Here is a 21,489-nt window from a genome sequence, read left to right as displayed (position 1 = left end):
CAAATGTTAATCAGAAATAGGGGATGGGGTGTCACAACCAACAGCCTAACTGGGTAACTGTAGGGGAGGGTCACGATGACCAGCCTAACTGGGTAACTGTAGTTCAGTTGTCACCTAATCCTAACCTACTTTAACAAATTTTGTTTAATGACACCACTAGAGTACACATTTTTATTAATTATCAGCTATTGGATGTCAAACAGGTGGTAATTTTTACATCCATTTCATCTCAAGAGGAAAGGAAAGGAAACGGTTTATTTGACGATGCACTCAACACATTTTATTTACGGTTATATGGCCAAGGACCACAGATATTGAGGGAGGAAACCAACTGTCGCCACTTCATGGCCTACTCTTTTCGATCAGCAGCAAGGGATCTTTTATATGCACCATCCCATAGACAGGATAGCACATACCACAGCCTTTGATGTACCAGTTGTGGTGCACTGGCTGGAGTGAAAAATAGCCCAATGGGCCCACCGACAGGGATTGATCCAAAATCGACCACGCATCAAGTGAGCACTTTACCATTGGGCTACATCTCGTCCCCTCATCTTAAAGAGGAAACCTGCTACATTTTTCGATTATTAGCAAGGCACTGGTATACCATGGCCTTTGATATACCAGCTGTGGGAGGGGAGGGGGGAGAGGAGATAGGATAGAAAGAAAAGATAAAATGCAGCAATAAAAATATCATATACACTTCCCCACGTCAGTATATCACACCCTTTGATGTGGAGCACTAGTTAGGATAGGCAACAACCGAGTCCATCAGAGCAATCAATTCTGAGACCCACTGCTCTCCAGGCAAGTGCTCTACCATTGAGCTACACCCCACCCTCAAGGAACATACAGACAAGACAACAAATTTCAACAACCTTTTATTCAAATAACAATACCAAATAAAGGAATAAATAAAATGCTACATCATTCCATTATTTATTTATTTATTTTTAACATTTATCATTTTCCTTCAAAAAACAATATACGGTACATATATAAACAAATGGAAGAAACAATGTGACAGAAAATATTTCTAAAATAGTAATTTCTGAAATACCCCCTACATGTACCCTATGGTTTGTTTTTTTACTTTTATGGCTAATCACATTTTCATTTGATTTTAATAAGTTTTTTATTTAATAAAAAATAAAACATTTAAAAGCACCAATTTTTTTCCTTCATTTTATTCAATTGAAAATGATTTTTTTAAAAGATATTATTTTAGAATAAATTTATTAAAAACAAGTTCATTCTAAACTGTCATCACAATAATTACTCTGGTTAAAAGAAAAAACAATTAATTTGTAATATTTCACTAAACTGCTCAAAATTACTAGCAGATACCTTAGAGTATATTGCATGAGCATACCAAATATTGGTTCAGAATACTAAATCAAAATGACAGTACTAATTATTAAACATTTAAAATGTATTTTATATACTAGACATTGCTTTATAAAGTTAGTTAAATTTGCCATTATCTGCCAGTAATAAAAAGAGCTACCTCTCATTTTGTATAATTTAGAAATATCAAGATGACAGACTTGTATTCTCTGAGCAGAGTCAATGAATACAGAAACCAAGAGTTACAAATGATCTAGTGCATACTGACAACAGGACTGCTAAAGAACAGTTATAAAATGGTTATAAATGACATGTAACTGTAAATGCTAACAATACTGCACAGCGAGTAAAACATGTTAATGGTACTCCTATGCAATAAATAAACAGCATCACTTAAATAACTGAAGAGACTAATTAATGTTATAGCCAAACAGAGGTATTATGAGTTCTTATTAAGGGCAATGTTCATTATGCAGGTTGTAATGAGCACCTGCTGATATTGTTACTACTAGTTTAATGTCAAGTGCACAAACCAGACCAGCGAGTTTCTTAATGTTCATGTTGGTTATCAGGAGAATTAATGTGCGACTGAAAAGCATTCCCTAGAAATTGTTACCTTCAATATGTTAAACCGGACATATCAAACTGGACCTCATAAATATCAACCGACCTCTACAGTTCATAGTGACACAAAATTTAACTTCAACCTCTGTACTTACAAACATATCTTAATTCACTGCGCAAACACCGGATTTAACTCACTTCAGTTACAATTCCACAAGAAAACACAAGACACCATCTGCAGTGCACAAACTTGTAAATGTTTCAGCCAAGGACAACCTAACATTATTAACCTCTGTTAAGCTACTACATTGTGACCTTAGGCGTGCTAAAAAATATATACCTTTAAACATGTGTGTATTTTAGTTGTGTACCAGTCTTATTACATGAAGTACAGACCAGCCACCATACAAATATATATGGAATCTCATTACTAATTTAAAAGAGAGAGAGAAAATAAGGGTAATAATGACTTATCCATGTTTAAGTAAAAGAATGTTTTTTTTAAAAAGCATGATCTATTATTGAAAACAATGTTTTTTAAAAATCGTCTTTTCCCCCTATCTATTAGAAATTTGAAAACCTTACTATACTACATATCCTACCACACCATAGGAATAAATTAATAAAATAAATGATGCCATTTTCGTTCCAATGTATTTGTTTACATCTTTAATTTCGGCACATGTAACTGATTAATTCAGCATCCACCCTCCGTTCAAGCCAACAACACATTTACTAACAATTAAAATGAACACAACAAGAGTATTGTAATTATTCACCAAACAGACACTAGCAACAATACAATCATCTGATCAAAAATACACAATATTTATTAATGTACAATAATGCACGATAGTAAAACTGAATTAAACAAATTTTAAAATTGATTTCTTAAATCAATAAAAGCATCAAAATACCAATTTACAAAGCACAAGTGTACATGGATATTTTCCATACTATATTTAGTAATTTCATATTTCTTAAGATGGACACTTTCCAAATACAGAACTACATATATATTTTTTTTTTTTTAAACCCAGAAAAAGAAGACAGGGTACAAATTATGATAGTTGAGAAGTGTGAATATGCAAGCCTGAATGTGTCCTACCAATAGTGACCGTCAAAACCCTGCCAAGCCTCCTTGATTCACCATCCATGCTAGTTATTAACTTCCCAACAACTAGAGGCCAAACATGGAAACAAATGACCCACCTTAAACCTCTTGCATTGCTTAACAATGCACATTTGATGTCAGAGGATGTGCCCACGACAGGCCTGCTTGAACATTTATCTGATAAAAGCAGGCCAAAAATTACCCACACCCACATTACATGCTTTTTTTCCCACAGCACTGTAGATGGAAATTTATATTAAGATAATAAAAAGTGTCTCCTCTGAAATTTCAAAAATGGCATATTCTTTTTCTTCATACCTGAAAATACCACCACTACACAAATTAGCTCTGAGCCCGAGAGTGAACTCTAAAAATGTAATGTAGGCCCAGACACTCAGTCTAAAGTTTGCAAAGATTAATTCAATTATTAAGTTTTTGTCGCCAGAATATAATCCATGAAAATTAACACCATAGATAAAACTACATGGCAAAAACACAAAACCAAAATTAGTTCAACTATTACAAATCAAATTGGTCAAAAACTCATCTACAAAAAAAAGTGTGATGTATAGTAAGAGCAAAGATAGTAAGGATATAAAAATGTTATCAAGTATAATTTATGTTAGAAAACATATTCCCGCATAAATCACCTTAGGATTGGCATCCCACAATATTTTAAAGAGAAAAATTTATACTATAAACCTGTATTCAATACCACATAATTTGTTCATATAAAATATGCACTTGTGCCCCAAAAACAAACTTGCTAAAATTACACATTATGATTAATCAAGACAAAAAATCTCCTTCCATTAATTACAAATTTAACATAAGATATCTACATTTGAAAATCACTACATTTTACACAAGTGCAGCCATGACAAGCAAAATGAGCATAAACCATCATCTACTGGTGTATTTACATAATCGCTGTAGTGGAATAGGGGTTCTCTCTATATGGGGTGATACTGTCGCAGCCGAACCTTGAAAACATAATCGCTGTAGTGGAATAGGGGTTCTCTCTATATGAGGTGATACTGTCGCAGTTGAACCTTGAAACGGTTCCACTCGTACTTCACTCGTACATACTGGACTGAACCTCGGATGAAGAGCATAAAGCCTGTGCAGAAATGAAAATAATTTATAAATAACATCTTACAGGCAAGTTAGAAACAAAGTATACTGATTGAAAGAAAGAAGGGAACATATGGTTTAAGGAAGGAAGGAAATGTTTTATTTAACGATGCACTCAACACATTTTATTTACGGTTATATGGCATCACACAGATATTGAAGGAGGAAACCTGCTGTCGCCACTTCATGGGCTACTTTTTTCAATTGGCAGTAAGGGATCTTTTATATTTACCATCCCATACCATGGCCTTTGATGTACCAGTTGTGGTGCACTGGCTGGAACATAAGGTATATGAGACAAAATGTAATTCATCACTAGAGTAGTGAAGTCTGTATAAAATACAGAGATGTGCTGTGGGACTGATTATCAGTATTGTAAAATCGACCGACAGTAACACAGTTAACTTCCGACACTGTGGGCAAGGGTTTTGGTTGCTACTGTTTATTTATTCCTTTATTTATTTCCATCAGTATAGTATCATAGTGAATGACAATACAACACACATGAATAACAATAACGTTATTACAAAATCAAACTTTTGGCTAATTCATTTATCATAGATGAGAATGTCCCTTCCAAAAAACATCTTAAAATTATTTCGATTTCCAAAGTTAAGTAAAATTAATAAGTCTGCACATGTGAATTGTATAAACAAAATAAAAATGAAGGAAAAGGGCAGAAATACAGGGCACAATATTTCGAAATCTGAGGTAACCGGAAGTCGGTTCACGTGGTTTTTACCCAGGTAACCAATTGTTCGGTTACGTGAAATATATTTGAGTAACCTGTGGATTATCTGATCGGTTACCTCAAAGTTACGTTGAAATTATATTTTATATATACAATTTTTAGGTCAAATAAAGTTAAAACAAAATACTAAAGAAAACGTTTTATAAAACAGTTTCTTTAATGCTTGCAAATCGAAAGAAGTGACTTGTAGATGTTTCTTTTGTTTTCGTATGATCGTAGCGTTGTAGATTTATTATTACTATTATTATTATTATTATTCACCACTTGCTATCGAGATCGCAAAAAGTAATTTTTAGCTGCCCGAATCTAAAAACCACTGTCCTTGGGCATCGGGCCACCGTATTCAAGAATGTCTGTGCAGCTTGCGGAAGTTAACACTATTGTAAAAGGACTAAATATCAGCCCAGTACTAAAACAAAATAGAAACATTTGTAGGAAAAATGCCCATTCCCTGGTGAATGATTAGACTAATAATTTTCTTTTATAAATAACAAATAAAGGCTACCATTTGTCACTGATATGTAAAATTTAGTATACAGCAGATTAAAAACCCTCCACCAAAAACCCAAACAACAAATGTCCAGTTCCTCTGAACTATAAAACAGGCTACTCATTGGTACATGATTAGATTAATAAAAATAAATCTTATAATAACATAAAAAGAAAGACCACAATTTGATATTTTGCAGTGGCGATGCAACTTTCACTTTATCGATGGTACTTCTATACTACAGTGACGTCCCAGATGTTTGTTATTTAAAGCTCATTATGCGATGTTAGTATTTTTCAGCTTTTGTGACATTTTTGCATTTTTGTTTACGTTAAAACAATTTTCAACCTGTGTAAAATCATAGGCAATCCAATAGTATGTCTACATATATTCCGTTAGTACGGAAGCATATTAGTGCCACCAAACGCAATAGAACAGCAGCAGATAATGTAGGCGCCTTAGCGGTCCATGCACATTTCTTTAAAACTTTTGGCTCGACTCTATACTGAGCCTTTGGTCGTAAGTCACAACCGTTGCAATATACCGTTGTCTACTGGTTTGCCGCGCATCAAGTATCTGAAAATCAGTCTAAAACATTTGTCAGAATACTAGTAGTATGTCTGCATGAATAAACTTCCTGTAATCGTGAAGTCTGCAAGTTTTAATTTCTGAACGTCTAAAGATCACGACGTAACCGATTTGCGGTTCGTGTAAATTTAATTTTGCGTAACCGACACGCGAACAGAATGGTGGTTCGCGTGAAATATTGTGCCCTGAAATATGTATAAATAAAGATTATCAGTTATGATTTGTGAACATATTTGCATAATTCAACTGCTATTTGTATCAGATGATTTAGTAATTGGCAAATAACACTGAGGCTCAGTTTAGGTAGCAGTATATCGCTTTGGATTTCACTCATCTGGGCACAACAGGGACGTTCGTCTTTTCTGAGCACAGGAAGGTCGTTTTAGTATAGTAGTCATTAACAGCTGCTGGAGATTTAACAATACTCTGAAATGCTTTTAAAGTTATTTTAATGTAATTAAATTTAACATTTCAGTGGTTTTGTACTTAATTTGGGTGTGATTATTTTGGGCATGTATTTTGGGCACAATGTTTATTGTGTCGACTTTGGTGCAATCTAAAGCCCTGCATGTCAAATTGAAGTTTTTTTTTATAGACATGTTGTTTTCCTATGCCAATGACAAAACAAAGTTCATAGTATTATATCATGCCCTGAAAGAGATCGTCCTACGGTTGCTGCCATTGTTAACAGATTTTTGACTTAAAAAAAGGCTTCTAATAATTGAAAATTTCAGGTAATCATCTGCATAACCATTTAATGAGTAACATGTCTGAAATTTATTGCATAAACAAAAAATAGGTTACATGAAAAACAACTTTTTAAAGCAATGTGGCCTGTAAAATTACGTATTAAATACATTTTGTTGTTTTTGTCCATACATTCAGTGTTTTTCTCTTTGTCCTGGCATTTGTAGGAGCTCAAACTGGATTATACCTCCCAATAACTTTCTACATATGAAAAAATATATATCAGGAAATACATATGAGTTACCATAAATATGTGAAATGTTCAAATTAATAATTTAAATACAACAAACAACAACTGTGAACATATAGTAATAAAATGAGAATAACAAAATGGTTACCACAAATGACTAGAATCCACCAGACCCAGGAATCTCCAGATGCGAAGTCCTTGGCCCAGTTGTTGTGCTGCAATACACAAAGAAAACATTGGCATAAACCACGTTGCTGCAAAGTAATAAATCATTTTATTTACCATTATGTACAATCATGTTTATTCATTGCCAAGACAGTTCAGTAAAGATCTCAAACCGCCCCCTTGCCCCTTCCCACCCATCCCTGATATTACTAATGTATGTTCTCTAGTGTAATAAAGAGAGAATAAACATTTGCTAGTAGTGTCTTTAAAAATGGATTGTACTGACCTTGACGATGGCCACCCACTTGACGATGGACAGACCTAGCCCGGCCAGCGCACCACATCGTCCGGCGACCGTGTTCGAGATACACAGAGACAGCAAGAATCCAATCCAGTTGAAGAGGAATGCAACTAAACAGAGCAACTCTCACATGTCACACAAACAGATATTTAACACAGAAACATGTACATTCACACAAAAGAGGAGAAAATAATAAAATACGTCATAATTATAGGATACTAAACAAAGATTCCATTTCGTATCATGTTTATGTCGCGAGCTTTAGCGAGAGACAATGAAAATTATTTTACGAGGGACATAAACAGGACAGGAAATGGTAGCAAGTTTAATATCTTATTTATTACCCATAATCAATTTTAATTTATATCACTTAACTCATTTGATTAACATTCCAGCATGGTTGTACTGCACCAATCATATGATGTCGAAGTGTTATGTCTTACTTTACATTGTAGTGGGACACAACATTTTGATGTGAACCAAGATATTTTTAACCATTTGGGTAATAAAGTGATTTACTTTATAAAAATGTACATTGTTAATGAGAAGTATTCAAGATTGACAACATAGAAATTTGAGCCATTTATTTTTTATAAGCTCTTTAAATTTACGGGGAAAATCAGCAAGAAGGAAGCAAGGACTCGACACATTTTATTTACAGTTATATGGTGTCAGACATATGGTTAAGGACCACACATATATTGAGTGAGGAAACCCGCTGTCGCCACTTCATGGGCTACTCTTTTTGATTAGCAGCAAGGGATCTTTATATGTACCATCTCACAGACAGGGTAGTACATACCACATCCTTTTATATACCAGTCATGGCACACTGGCTGGAACGAGAAATAGCCCAATGGGCCCACTGACGGGGATCTTAATAATTATTTGGTATTTACTTTGTTACTACTGTACTAAATTACCACTGAATAATTTTAAGTGTTATTATTTAACCACTAAAATACAATGGAAAATTATGCTGCCTACTGAATATATAACAAATGAAAACCACCTTATGGATGTTCAGTTACCAAGTGTTTTTTCTCCTCTAACTGGAATCCATCCTTTACAAAAAATGGTTTCCTGTATGTAGTGGGATACTTGATAGGCAATTTACTATCATTTTAATAATTATTCTTTAATACTGTACTGATAAAAAACACACCAAAAAAACAAGGTCAGAAAGAAGGAACAGTTGACTCAAGTCAAGAATTTGCAGCAAACAAACTGCTTCAACAGCTGGTTTTTCCAAACTACAAAACAGTGAATAGTGAAAGCATGTACTATGAAGAGTGAACTTACTGACAAATGTGCAAATAAACATGCCGTCTGTGCCGATTGACATTTCAGTCAAGTGTTCTGTGGCTGGTGACTGGCAAAATAAAATACAATATTCATTTAATCTTAGACACAGAAAATCTTCCAAGTGACTGTGAATATAAACTGCAATATTCATTTAATTTTGGACAAGGGGAAATCTTCCAAGTGCCTGGCAAAATAAACTGCAATATTTATATAACCTTCAGCGAACGTCTTCCAGGTGCCTGAAAAAACAAAATGCAATAAGCATACAATCGTAGGTCTCACTACACAGTTCACTTCCGGGTGAGAGTTCATTCATCACGGTCCACTACAGTTCCTAATTGTGACACATGTTATGGTTCACATATTCACTCCTAGGAAATGGAGAATTAAAACAATATGTATGTTCTGGCTGTATTTTGCCCATGTTATTTTGCAATATTGTGCATATACCTTTTGGATATGGGTGTATAGAGCAAGAGAGAGTCTGAGTGAATAGGATAATGAACCACCTGTTCAGACCGGAACTACAGCCAGATGCTGTCATATAGCAAAAATCTGAGACGAAAATGTTCTCTATTCTGGAGTGAAAATAAATGCATATAAGTTATATAATGTATGTTCGCAATGTATGTTGCTAGTGCCAATGAAAACCCGTTCTATTGGCAATCTTCATTTGAAGTTGGACAATTTAACATGGATTTCAATGGTAAATGACATGTGTAGTGAGACTTTAGACAAAGGATATCTTTCAGGTGCCTGGAAAGTAAAACTAAATGTTTTGATATTACAGTGACTTTAGCCAGTGGTGTCTGATCAATGTTAGTTAAAAGTAAAATATTACTGTAACTTTAGACAGTGGTATGTTGATCGATGTTAGTTAAAAGTAAAATATTACTGTGACTTTAGATAGTGATGTACTGATCAATGTTAGTTAAAAATAAAATATTACTGTGACTTTAGACAGTGATGTACTGATCAATGTTAGTTAAAAATAAAATATTACTGTGACTTTAGACAGTGGTATGTTGATCAATGTTAGTTAAAAGTAAAATATTACAGTGACTTTAGCCAGTGGTGTCTGATCAGTGTTAGTTAAAAATAAAATATTACTGTGACTTTAGACAGTGATGTACTGATCAATGTTAGTTAAAAATAAAATATTACTGTGACTTTAGACAGTGGTATGTTGATCAATGTTAGTTAAAAGTAAAATATTACCGTGACTTCAGACAGTGGTGTCCTGATCGACTTTAGTTAAAAGTAAAATATAATTACCATGACCTCTGACATACAGTGATATGTACATAAAATATAAGTCAAAAGTGAAAAAAACGGCACCTACTTTGAGTCTGTCAGACATACATAGATCAACAAAAGACATACCGTGGTTAGGTCAACAAGTAACATAACGTGGTTAGGTCAACAAGTAACATACCGTGGTGAGATCAACAAGTAACATACCGTGGTGAGATCAACAAGTGACATACCGTGGTTAGGTCAACAAGTAACATACCGTGGTTAGGTCAACAAGAGACATACAGTGGTTAGATCAACAACAAGAGGACATACAGTGGTTAGATCAACAAAAGACATACCGTGGTTAGATCAACAAGAGACATACCGTGGTTAGATCAACAAGTAACATACCATGGTGATATCAACAAGAGACATACCATGGTTAGGTCAACAAGTGTCATACCGTGGTTAGGTCAACAAGTAACATACCGTGGTGAGATCAACAAGTGACATACCGTGGTTAGGTCAACAAGTAACATACCATGGTTAGGTCAACAAGAGACACACAGTAGTTAGATCAACAAGAGACATACCGTGGTTAGATCAACAAGTAACATACCATGGTGATATCAACAAGAGACATACCGTGGTTAGGTCAACAAGTGCCATACCGTGGTTAGGTAAACAAGACATACCATGGGTAGGTCAACAAGTGCCATACCGTGGTTAGGTCAACAAGAGACATACCGTGGTTTGATCAACAAGAGACATACTGTGGTTTGGTCAACAAGAGACATACCATGGTTAGGTCAACAAGAGACATACCGGGGTTAGGTCAACAAGTGACATACCATGATTAGGTCAACAAGAGACATACCGTGGTGAGATCAACAAGTGACATACCATGGTTAGGTCAACAAGTGACATACCGTGGTTAGGTCAACAAGTAACATACCATGGTTAGGTCAAAAAGTGACATACCATGGTTAGATCAACAAGTAACATACCATGGTGATATCAACAAGTGACATACCATGGTGATATCAACAAGAGACATACTGTGGTTAGGTCAACAAGTGCCATACCGTGGTTAGGTCAACAAGTGCCATACCGTGGTTAGGTAAACAAGACATACCATGGGTAGGTCAACAAGTGCCATACCGTGGTTAGGTCAAAAAGAGATATTCCGTGGTTAGGTCAACAAGAGACATACCGGGGTTAGGTCAACAAGTGCAATACCGTGATTAGGTCAACAAGAGACATACCGTGGCGAGATCAAGAAGTGACATACTGTGGTTAGGTCAACAAGTAACATACCGTGGTTAGGTCAACAAGTAACATACCGTGGTGAGATCAACAAGTAACATACCGTGGTGAGATCAACAAGTGACATACCGTGGTTAGGTCAACAAGTAACATACCGTGGTTAGGTCAACAAGAGACATACAGTGGTTAGATCAACAAAAGACATACCGTGGTTAGATCAACAAGAGACATACCGTGGTTAGATCAACAAGTAACATACCATGGTGATATCAACAAGAGACATACCGTGGTTAGGTCAACAAGTGCCATACCGTGGTTAGGTCAACAAGTAACATACCGTGGTGAGATCAACAAGTGACATACCGTGGTTAGGTCAACAAGTGACATACCGTGGTTAGGTCAACAAGTAACATACCGTGGTTAGGTCAACAAGAGACATACAGTGGTTAGATCAGCAAGAGACATACCGTGGTTAGATCAACAAGAGACATACCGTGGTTAGATCAACAAGTAACATACCATGGTGATATCAACAAGAGACATACCGTGGTTAGGTCAACAAGTGCCATACCATGGTTAGGTAAACAAGACATACCATGGGTAGGTCAACAAGTGCCATACCGTGGTTAGGTCAACAAGAGACATATCGTGGTTTGATCAACAAGAGACATACTGTGGTTTGGTCAGCAAGAGACATACCATGGTTAGGTCAACAAGAGACATACCGGGGTTAGGTCAACAAGTGACATACCATGATTAGGTCAACAAGAGACATACCGTGGTGAGATCAACAAGTAACATACCATGGTTAGGTCAAAAAGTGACATACCATGGTTAGATCAACAAGTAACATACCATGGTGATATCAACAAGTGACATACCATGGTGATATCAACAAGAGACATACCGTGGTTAGGTCAACAAGAGACATACCGTGGTTAGATCAACAAGTAACATACCATGGTGATATCAACAAGTGACATACCATGGTGATATCAAGAAGAGACATACTGTGGTTAGATCAACAAGTAACATACCATGGTGATATCAACAAGTGACATACCATGGTGATATCAACAAGAGACATATCGTGGTTAGGTCAACAAGAGACATACCGTGGTTAGATCAACAAGTAACATACCATGGTGATATCAACAAGAGACATACTGTGGTTAGATCAACAAGTGACATACCATGGTGATATCAACAAGTGACATACCATGGTGATATCAACAAGTGACATACCATGGTGATATCAACAAGAGACATACTGTGGTTAGGTCAACAAGTGACATACCATGGTGATATCAATAAGAGACATACCATGGTGATATCAACAAGTGACATACCATGGTGATATCAACAAGTGACATACCATGGTGATATCAACAAGAGACATACTGTGGTTAGGTCAACAAGTGACATACCATGGTGATATCAATAAGAGACATACCGTGGTTAGATCAACAAGTGACATACCGTGGTTAGGTCAACAAGAGACATACCCTAGTTAGGTCAACAAGTGACATACTGTGGCTAGGTCAATAAGTGACATACCATGGTTAGGTCAACAAGAGACATACCGTGGTTTGTTGCTCTACTTCAGCTTCTTCCTCCCTCAACCGCTCCATCTCCAACTTCGTCCTCTCCGCCTCCTCATACGATGGCAGGTTGGTCGCATCAGTGTAAGATGGCAGTTTGGTGTCTCCATAGTTTGTATATTCTAAAATGTGAAAGAAAATAGATGCTGCCAGTGACATCGAATGGAAAATACATCATAATTACAAAAGGTGATATACATGTGTAAAAAACAAAACTGTGTCATTAACATTAATGTGCCAGCTATTAATGAGGCTGGACATCAAGTACAAAGGAATTTTGCTCAGTCTTAAAATGGATTTTCATATCAAAAACATTTTCTGCAATATAGTTGATTTATTTTATAATGTAATATTTTAACCATCATAGAGGCAGCTCAGTGGGTTGTCAGACTGATTGGCCAGTTCCATGATCAAACACAAAATAATCATAGTTTAAAATGTTTTAGGGTGTGATTAAACAAACATTCTTTCCTCTTCTACAACAGCTCTTTAAATTCTGTACTCAAATGGACATCCAAGAACTAGCTAGAATGTATGTGTAAGTGGTATGTAGAAGAATAACATACTTTATTATCCACATAGTTCAAGATATTCTAGGAAATATATAACCAGTATGATCCACGTGTGTCATAATGATTTCACGTGCACAACAAATGATGTAATTTTGTGAAGCGATGTCATAACTTAATGCAGCTTCCTTAGTGTAAATGCTTATCAAAATGAAGGAAATGTTTTATTTAATGACGCACTCAACACATTTGATTTACGGTTATATGGCATCAGACATATGGTTACAGACCACACAGATATTGAGAGAGGAAACCCGCTGTCGCCACTTCATGGGCTACTCTTTTCGATTAGCAGCAAAGGATCTTTTATATGCACTATCCCACAGACAGGATAGTACATACCACAGTCTTTGTTACACCAGTTGTGGAGCACTGGCTGGAGCTTATCAAAATAACATAATTTCAGAAAATGACGTCGTTTTGTTTTAGTTATGTTTGAAACACTCTGACATGGTCCAAGCTTGGTATTCACGAAAATATTTTGGATAATGTGGATAATAAAGAAATTATTACACTCGCATGTGAATTGCAATGATTTTACGAAACTTGTTTCATAAACTCAGTACAACACTCAAGCCTGTATAATAATCTCTATTTATTATCCACGTGGTTCAACATAACCGAGTTAATAATAATCATACGAAGCACATGTGTAATAACGAGTGTAATGATGTAATTTTGTGAAGCGACATCACAACATGATGTTGCTTCTCCAGTCCTAGCTCAGACTGAGCAGTTGAAATATGACATCATTTCGTCGTCTCCTTCTAGTTGTGGCTGAAACATTTTGAGTTCAGTCTTGTTATTCATAATGAAAACAACAATAATAATATGGATAATAAAGAAATTATTACACTTGCATGTGAGTCATACTGATTTTACAAAAATCCTGACACTCGTTTCGTAAAATGAGTATGACTCACGCGCTCATTTAATAATCTCTATATATGCTAGATACAAGAGAATGAAATTATAAGCTAAAAGAGACCTGTCTGTTGCATCTGTTCCTCATTGTAAGCAGGTGGAGGCATTACCACTGCCATGGCAACCGGTTCTGCTGGCTGCTGCTCTTCTTCTCCTTGAAGCTGTAATCAAACATGTTGGAATTTTTTTTTTTTTTTATTAAATTAAATTTTATATATATATATATATATATATATACACACACACACACAGTCAAACCTGTCTTAAGCGGTCACACAGGGGAGTAGATAAAAGTGGCTGCTTAAGACAGGTGGCCACTGAATACAGGTTGTGACATATAGTCTTTAAAACATTTGTTGTTTCTTGTTTTAGCGTCTGTACTGCTAATTAACGGATGTGTGCTTCAGTTTACTATATATATAAACTTTTGACATGTCGCCTCCTTCAGGAAAAACTGCAACTGGAATGTATTAAATTAACTGTTCTTAACAAGTTTGTTTTCTTTTCCCATGTAATTATTTAATTTCTACTTCATGCGGTGTATTGTCATTGTAAGTGAATCTACAAATGTCATGGTAATTAGATGCATTCCATAGTCATACTTTCTTAATTGATACACAGTAGAGATGTCGGGACTGAGTGGGTACTAGTATTCCTGAAGGTGTGAAGATTTGTTATTTTCTGCACCTTATCGCTGTTGTTAAATATCACTTTTATATAACAGTAAACATTTACTGCGGCCGCATAATACAGGTATTTAGCGATTTGGGATCCGATTTAGGTGGCTGCTGGCCGCATTAGACAGGTGACCGCTTATTACAGGTGCATTTATGTTATAAATCGTTTGGGAGGAAAAAAGGTGGCCGCTGAAGGCAGGTAACTGCTGAATACAGGTGGCCACTAGGACAGGTTTGACTATCTATATATATATATATATATATATATATATATATATATATATATATATATATATCATGGGTGGGGAAAAGCCCTTTGCTCCCAGTCTGGGACCGATTCTCGATCTCTGAGACCGAAATTATTTTTTAAAAACGTGTGTTTGCCGGTCCCACGTTTGTCATTCTTGTCGGTCTGAAGCACCTGTCCATTTCTATTATTGGATCAAATTTTTATCCGTCAAGTGGACCAGCCTGCCCAGACATCGGTATCTCATGCATGATTTAAAATAATAAATAAATAGTGGTCAATATGGCTTGTGTTTCAGACGTCTGTGATTTTAAAGTCTGCCTAAGTATATATCGTCAGTCACTGAAGTCAGACCTACAGTAGTGTCAATCCACAGCCACTAGGCTAGATGATGATGATAACTAGTTTAACGTGCCCATATATACCACTAGGGTTTCAAACACGCCCATCCCGAGTCTGACCTAGGAACAATTAGGAACAAACATGCATCCGACATCTGAAAACACCTGTTTACAACATTACATATTCACAGATACTGTAGCTCGTTGGCAGTACACACACAGCCACTTAGAATCCTTGATTTCGCAGTGAGCCAACATGCTGTCCGAACTACTGATGTCTGCGAAATCTGTAGACATGTATTGCTTTTGCAAATAAGCCTTTAGTTAACCAATTAAAAGATTAACTTGGAACAATAAAATCTTCTATTTTCATGATATTTTGTAAATGAAACAGGTACCAATCGTAGATGTCTTGATTAGACTGACGGTGAATGCACCTTGTTTAATATATTTAATGATGGTTTTTTTTAAAACATATTTAATGTATGTACGTGTATTTGTTGCTTTTAATAACAATTGCAATGCTTTAATTATTTAAATATTATTCAGTCATCAGTAAATATTAATTAGTATTTTTTGTTACGTTATTTTGGCAATGGAGATAACTCATGACAATTCGATACACCGGCAATTTCGATATAATGACAAAGTGACCCAGGGACGAACATGGTCGTTTAAGTGAGGTCTGACTGTGTGTGTGTATCTATATACACACACACACACACACACACATACACACACACACAAAAGGATTGGGCACAAGTTATCCAACTTACGAGGCCCTCTCCTTAACCTTCTGACTACTGCAGGTGAGATATCTCGCCTGACGTCATGCCAGTTGACATATTGTACACTGTATACAGTGCATTCCCCAATTCATATTTTCCTCCGTTTTGCACACAACACTCATCGGAAACCTATTAACAGGAAACTGAAGACAATTCAGCTTCCTGTGTCTTTAAAAAAAAAAAAAAATTCACTGGAAAATACTTTGGAATTTTTAGATGAAAAAATGGTTTTCGGCAAGTATTTTCACTTAAAAATGGTGGCACATCACGGCCATTTTCATGGATCGATAGCTGATTGTGTCAATTTGTGACAGATATTTTTATAATAAATTTGATCGTTTTACCAACAACAAAAATCACCAAATACAGAAAGCCACTCTTATTGGGGATAATGGGACATAAATACTGGACAACTGGCCACAAATGCCCGTAAGTAAACACGACTTTTTCAATTTTTTGCCTAATTTTAATCAACAAAAAAAAAGAAATGTTTTATTTAACGACGCACTCAACACATTTTATTTACGGTTATATGGCATCAGACATATGGTTAAGGACCACACAGATTTTGAGAGGAAACCTGCTGTCGAAACTTCATGGGCTACTCTTTCCGATTAGCACAGACAGGGTAGTACATACCATGGCTTTTGACATACCAGTCATGGTGCACTGGCTGGAACGAGAAATAGCCCAATGGGCCCACCAACTGGGATCGATCCCACACCAACTGTGCATTAAGCAAGCACTGTACCACTGGGCGACTACCTGCCCTCAGCCCTGTTTACTGTAGCCCGAGTACTCTGACTGTAAGAAAGCTAGACGGACATTTGGACATAAATACGCTCTCATTACAGTCAGAGACCAAGCTATGTATATTTTTGGCAATTCCTGACTACCAAACGGTAGGCAAAGATTCCCGCTCTAATACCACAACAATCCTATGTTTGACGTCAAATACCTTTACATCAATCATTTTCGAGTTAACTGATACAAAAAAAATCCACATATTAATCACTAATACACATACTACAGAAAGAAACCCGACAGCACCCACATTCAGCTATGCTTCGTGACACTCCGTCGCAACAATTACAAAGCTCGGCAATCTATTTCGAGACTGGGCGATTCCGCCTTGTGCAGCAGTTACAGGGGCCGTCTCATAAGAGGAGGCAGTACATAGCACATACTTTTGCTGTATCCTGTCGATAACACCCCAAATGTATCCATCAAATTCAAAATGGAATCAATAGTGTGTAACTGTTTTGGTTTAATGACGTAATTAAATCCAAATTCATCCAAAACGGCATTAGCCAACTCTTCCATGTTGTAACGTCGCTTGGTATGAGACGGCCCCTGTAACTGCTGCACAAGGCGGAATCGCCCAGTGGCGATCACGTGATCTACATCTCGAAATAGATCGCTGAGCGTTGTAATTGTTGTGACGGAGTGTCACAAAGCGTAGCTGAATGTGGGTGCTGTCGAGTTTCTTTCTGTAGTATGTGTATTAGTGATTAATATGTGGATTTTTTTGTATCAGTTAACTCGAAAATGATCGATGTAAAGGTATTTGTTGTTGTATTAGAGCAGGAATCTTTGCCTACCGTTTGGTAGTCAGGAATTGCCAAAAATATACATAGGTTGGTCTCTTGACTGTAATGAGAGCATATTTATGTCCAAATGTCCGTCTAGCTCTCTTACAGTCAGAGTACTCGGCTATGTTTACTGTAGCCCGAGTACTCTGACTGTAAGAGAGCTAGACGGACATTTGGACATAAACACGCTCTCATTACAGTCAGAGACCAACCTATGTCTTTTTTTGGCAATTCCTGACTACCAAACGGTAGGCAACGAGTCCCGCTCTAATACCACAACAATCCTATGTTTGACGTCAAATACCTTTACATCAATCATTTTCGAGTTAATTGATACAAAAAAATCCACATATTAATCACCAATACACTTACTACAGAAAGAAACCCGACAGCACCCACATTTAGCTACGCTTCGTGACACTCCGTCGCAACAATTGCAAAGCTCGGCGATCTATTTCGAGAGGTAGACCACGTGATCGCGCACTGGGCGATTCCGCCTTGTGCAGCAGTTACAGGGGCCGTCTCATATCAAGCGAAGTTACAACATGGAAGAGTTGGCTAATGCCGTTTTGGATGAATTTGGATTTCATTACGTCATTAAACTAAAACAATTACACATTATTGATTCCATTTTGAATTTGAAGGATACATTTGGGGTGTTATCGACAGGATACGGCAAAAGTATGTGCTACGTACTGCCTCCTCTTATGAGACGACCCCTGTAACTGCTGCACAAGGCGGAATCGCCCAGTCTCGAAATAGATCGCCGAGCTTTTTAATTGTTGCGACGGAGTGTCACGAAGCGTAGCTGAATGTGGGTGCTGTCGGGTTTCTTTCTGTAGTATGTGTATTAGTGATTAATATGTGGATTTTTTTGTAACTCTTAACTCGAAAATGATTGATGTAAAGGTATTTGGCGTCAAACATAGGATTGTTGTGGTATTAGAGCGGGACTCGTTGCCTACCGTTTGGTAGTCAGGAATTGCCAAAAAAAGACATAGGCTGGTCTCTGACTGTAATGAGAGCGTGTTTATGTCCAAATGTCCGTCTAGCTCTCTTACAGTCAGAGTACTAGTTCACCAAGGTAAACATCTACGGTCCGTTTTTTAACATTTTGACATTTATTGGACCCGATGTTTACAACTTGAACAGCAAAAACAAGCGTGCAGTTTCCGCCCAGATTTCAGGCGGAATCGATACAACCATGGAATTAATTATTTCGTGGCGAAATATGAGATGTACCAATAAATATAAACACTTACTGTATAAAGAAAACTTCCCGAGTCACGTTTTACGCATAAATAGACAGTTTGTCCAAATAGTAATCCTGCATTAATCCAATTTTCAGTTACGAACAAAATCTCGAATATTCCCGCCGGCCATTGTGAGCATATTTAAAATGTGATTGAAAAACTGTTGGTGGAATCGGATTATTTTTATTATTATTCGTCTCGGGTTCACGAGTTTATTCCACGATATTTAATGGAATATCACGTTTTATAATAATAAATAAAATAAACTTAATTAATGAATAATATTGTTTAAAAATCAATTAATTGATAATAAATTAATAATAACAATTAAATTTAACTGAATAAAACTCCTAAAATAACTAATGACCAGTAATTATAGCTAAAAAAAAGAAATGAAATTAAAACAAAAAAGAAGAGAAAAAAAGAAGAAAAAAACCTTTGAAACACATGTAAGCAATGGCCTGTAATAATAATATTTAAAAACAATTACTAAAGGAAATAATAATTTTGGAAAAAGTAAATAAATGAAGGCCTTAAAATAAGTAATGACCTGTACTAACAATCATTATTTTTTTAATAATAATAAAAAATAATAATACACCCCAAAACTTTAATGTGATAATATTATTAACAATGCTTATAATGCAACCCACACAAAGCACATATGTAGAAACAAAAATAACAAAATAAATAAATTTAATAATCAATTCCATTCAGTTCCGCAATATTTCTTTTTACGTAAAATGCTTGATACGAATAATTCTCGTTCCGCAAAATTTTCATTCCGCATTTTCGATGTGCCAGGATAAAAATAGTTTTCAAATGTTTAAATGTGTCATCTTCAAACATCTAATCCTGGAAAGGTTACCAAAGGTATTGTACTTAATATTTTTGTCTAAAATTTATTAAAATATGTTGTTGTACGTGTTGAGGCTCTTAAATAAAGCACATATGCCTGATTTTATTAAATCGTGATTGCAAATGGAAAATTCGATCCAATGGATAAACGTTACGGCACAGCAATAAACATCACAATAATAAATATCGTGCCGGAGACGTTTATCTTGATGAACTATCAGAGTACTAGCCCGAGTACTCTGACTGTAAGAGAGCTAGACGGACATTTGGACATAAACACGCTCTCATTACAGTCAGAGACCAGCCTATGTCTTTTTTTGGCAATTCCTGACTACCAAACGGTAGGCAACGAGTCCCGCTCTAATACCACAACAATCCTATGTTTGACGTCAAATACCTTTACATCAATCATTTATTAGAGCGGGACTCGTTGCCTACCGTTTGGTAGTCAGGAATTGCCAAAAAAAGACATAGGCTGGTCTCTGACTGTAATGAGAGCGTGTTTATGTCCAAATGTCCGTCTAGCTCTCTTACAGTCAGAGTACTCGGGCTATCAGAGTACTTGGGCTATGTTTACTGGTGTGCAACATTTTTAAAATTAAACTTACAGCCATAATTTTCAGCCACTCAGCTATTACTACATGCATAGAAAGGTCTTAATATAGAAAAACCGTGTTGTCAACGCTTAGCATATTATTAATTTGTTATATATATTATTATATACATCTGCATGTAGCTGTCAAGTCATTGCTAACGTTCATGTAGAGTATTCTCCCTTGCGATTGTCTAAAACATTTTAGCCTTCGTGACGTTCGTCTGATTTCGTAATATTCACACTTAAATAGAAGATTGCTGGGCTGGTGACGTTCTCTAATACATTATGTCTTAACTGCTATCGAACAAGATAGAATACAGCACCACAAAACGCAAATTTTACTTACAACTTCATACCGAATACCTCTATCCATTTCGTTCTAATATGGCGATAGACATTAATAATGCTCGGCAATCTTCGACTTTCTCCGTAAATATTAAAAGCTTATATTTAACGTAGCTATTTTCAATACAAAACGGATTATATTTGTTTATTTGTTTAAGTTATGCATATTTGTTTAAATCAAGCTGACAATTTCTTGGCGACCTAATAGCAATGAAATTTAAAACCATTTTGTCTTGCACTGATTTGATTATTTTTGTACGCTAGAATCATACTGACCAGCATTGGAAATGCATTTTCCCCTTCTCAGGCTTCTGTTTGCGCTTACACAATATTTTCTTTATATTATTATCATTATGTAGGCCCGTAGGAAACGGAGGTGGGGGTGGGAGTGCTGGGTGTGTGGGCAGGCGCAGATTCAGGCGGGGTCCTAGGGGCCCGACCCCCCTATTTTATACAATATACATGTATATTACAGAATACACAAAAATGCAAAGTTATCCC

General features: G+C 36.1%; 1 protein-coding gene across 2 annotated transcripts; it reads right to left on the bottom strand.

Moving 5' to 3' along the window:
* Window positions 1-865: 865 nt before the first annotated feature.
* LOC121373910 (NEDD4 family-interacting protein 1-like) lies at window positions 866-21,054 on the bottom strand. 2 transcript variants are annotated; one of them, XM_041500727.1, is made up of 7 exons: window positions 20,990-21,054; window positions 14,357-14,453; window positions 12,782-12,921; window positions 8,694-8,763; window positions 7,377-7,501; window positions 7,074-7,140; window positions 866-4,145 (listed from the first exon to the last, which is right to left on the bottom strand). In XM_041500727.1, the coding sequence occupies exons 1-7, from the start codon at window positions 21,014-21,016 to the stop codon at window positions 4,048-4,050; spliced, it is 624 nt and encodes a 207-aa protein (XP_041356661.1). In that variant the 5' UTR covers window positions 21,017-21,054; the 3' UTR covers window positions 866-4,047. The 2 variants fall into 2 exon arrangements, with proteins under 2 accessions (XP_041356661.1, XP_041356660.1); XM_041500726.1 differs by lacking the exon at window positions 20,990-21,054 and adding an exon at window positions 20,657-20,815.
* Between the last annotated feature and the right edge of the window lie 435 nt (window positions 21,055-21,489).

The sequence above is a fragment of the Gigantopelta aegis genome, chromosome 6 (assembly GCF_016097555.1).
Source record: "Gigantopelta aegis isolate Gae_Host chromosome 6, Gae_host_genome, whole genome shotgun sequence".
Taxonomy (NCBI): domain Eukaryota; kingdom Metazoa; phylum Mollusca; class Gastropoda; order Neomphalida; family Peltospiridae; genus Gigantopelta; species Gigantopelta aegis.
Note: the sequence above shows the minus strand (reverse complement) of the source record. Positions and strands in the feature narration are given on the sequence as shown.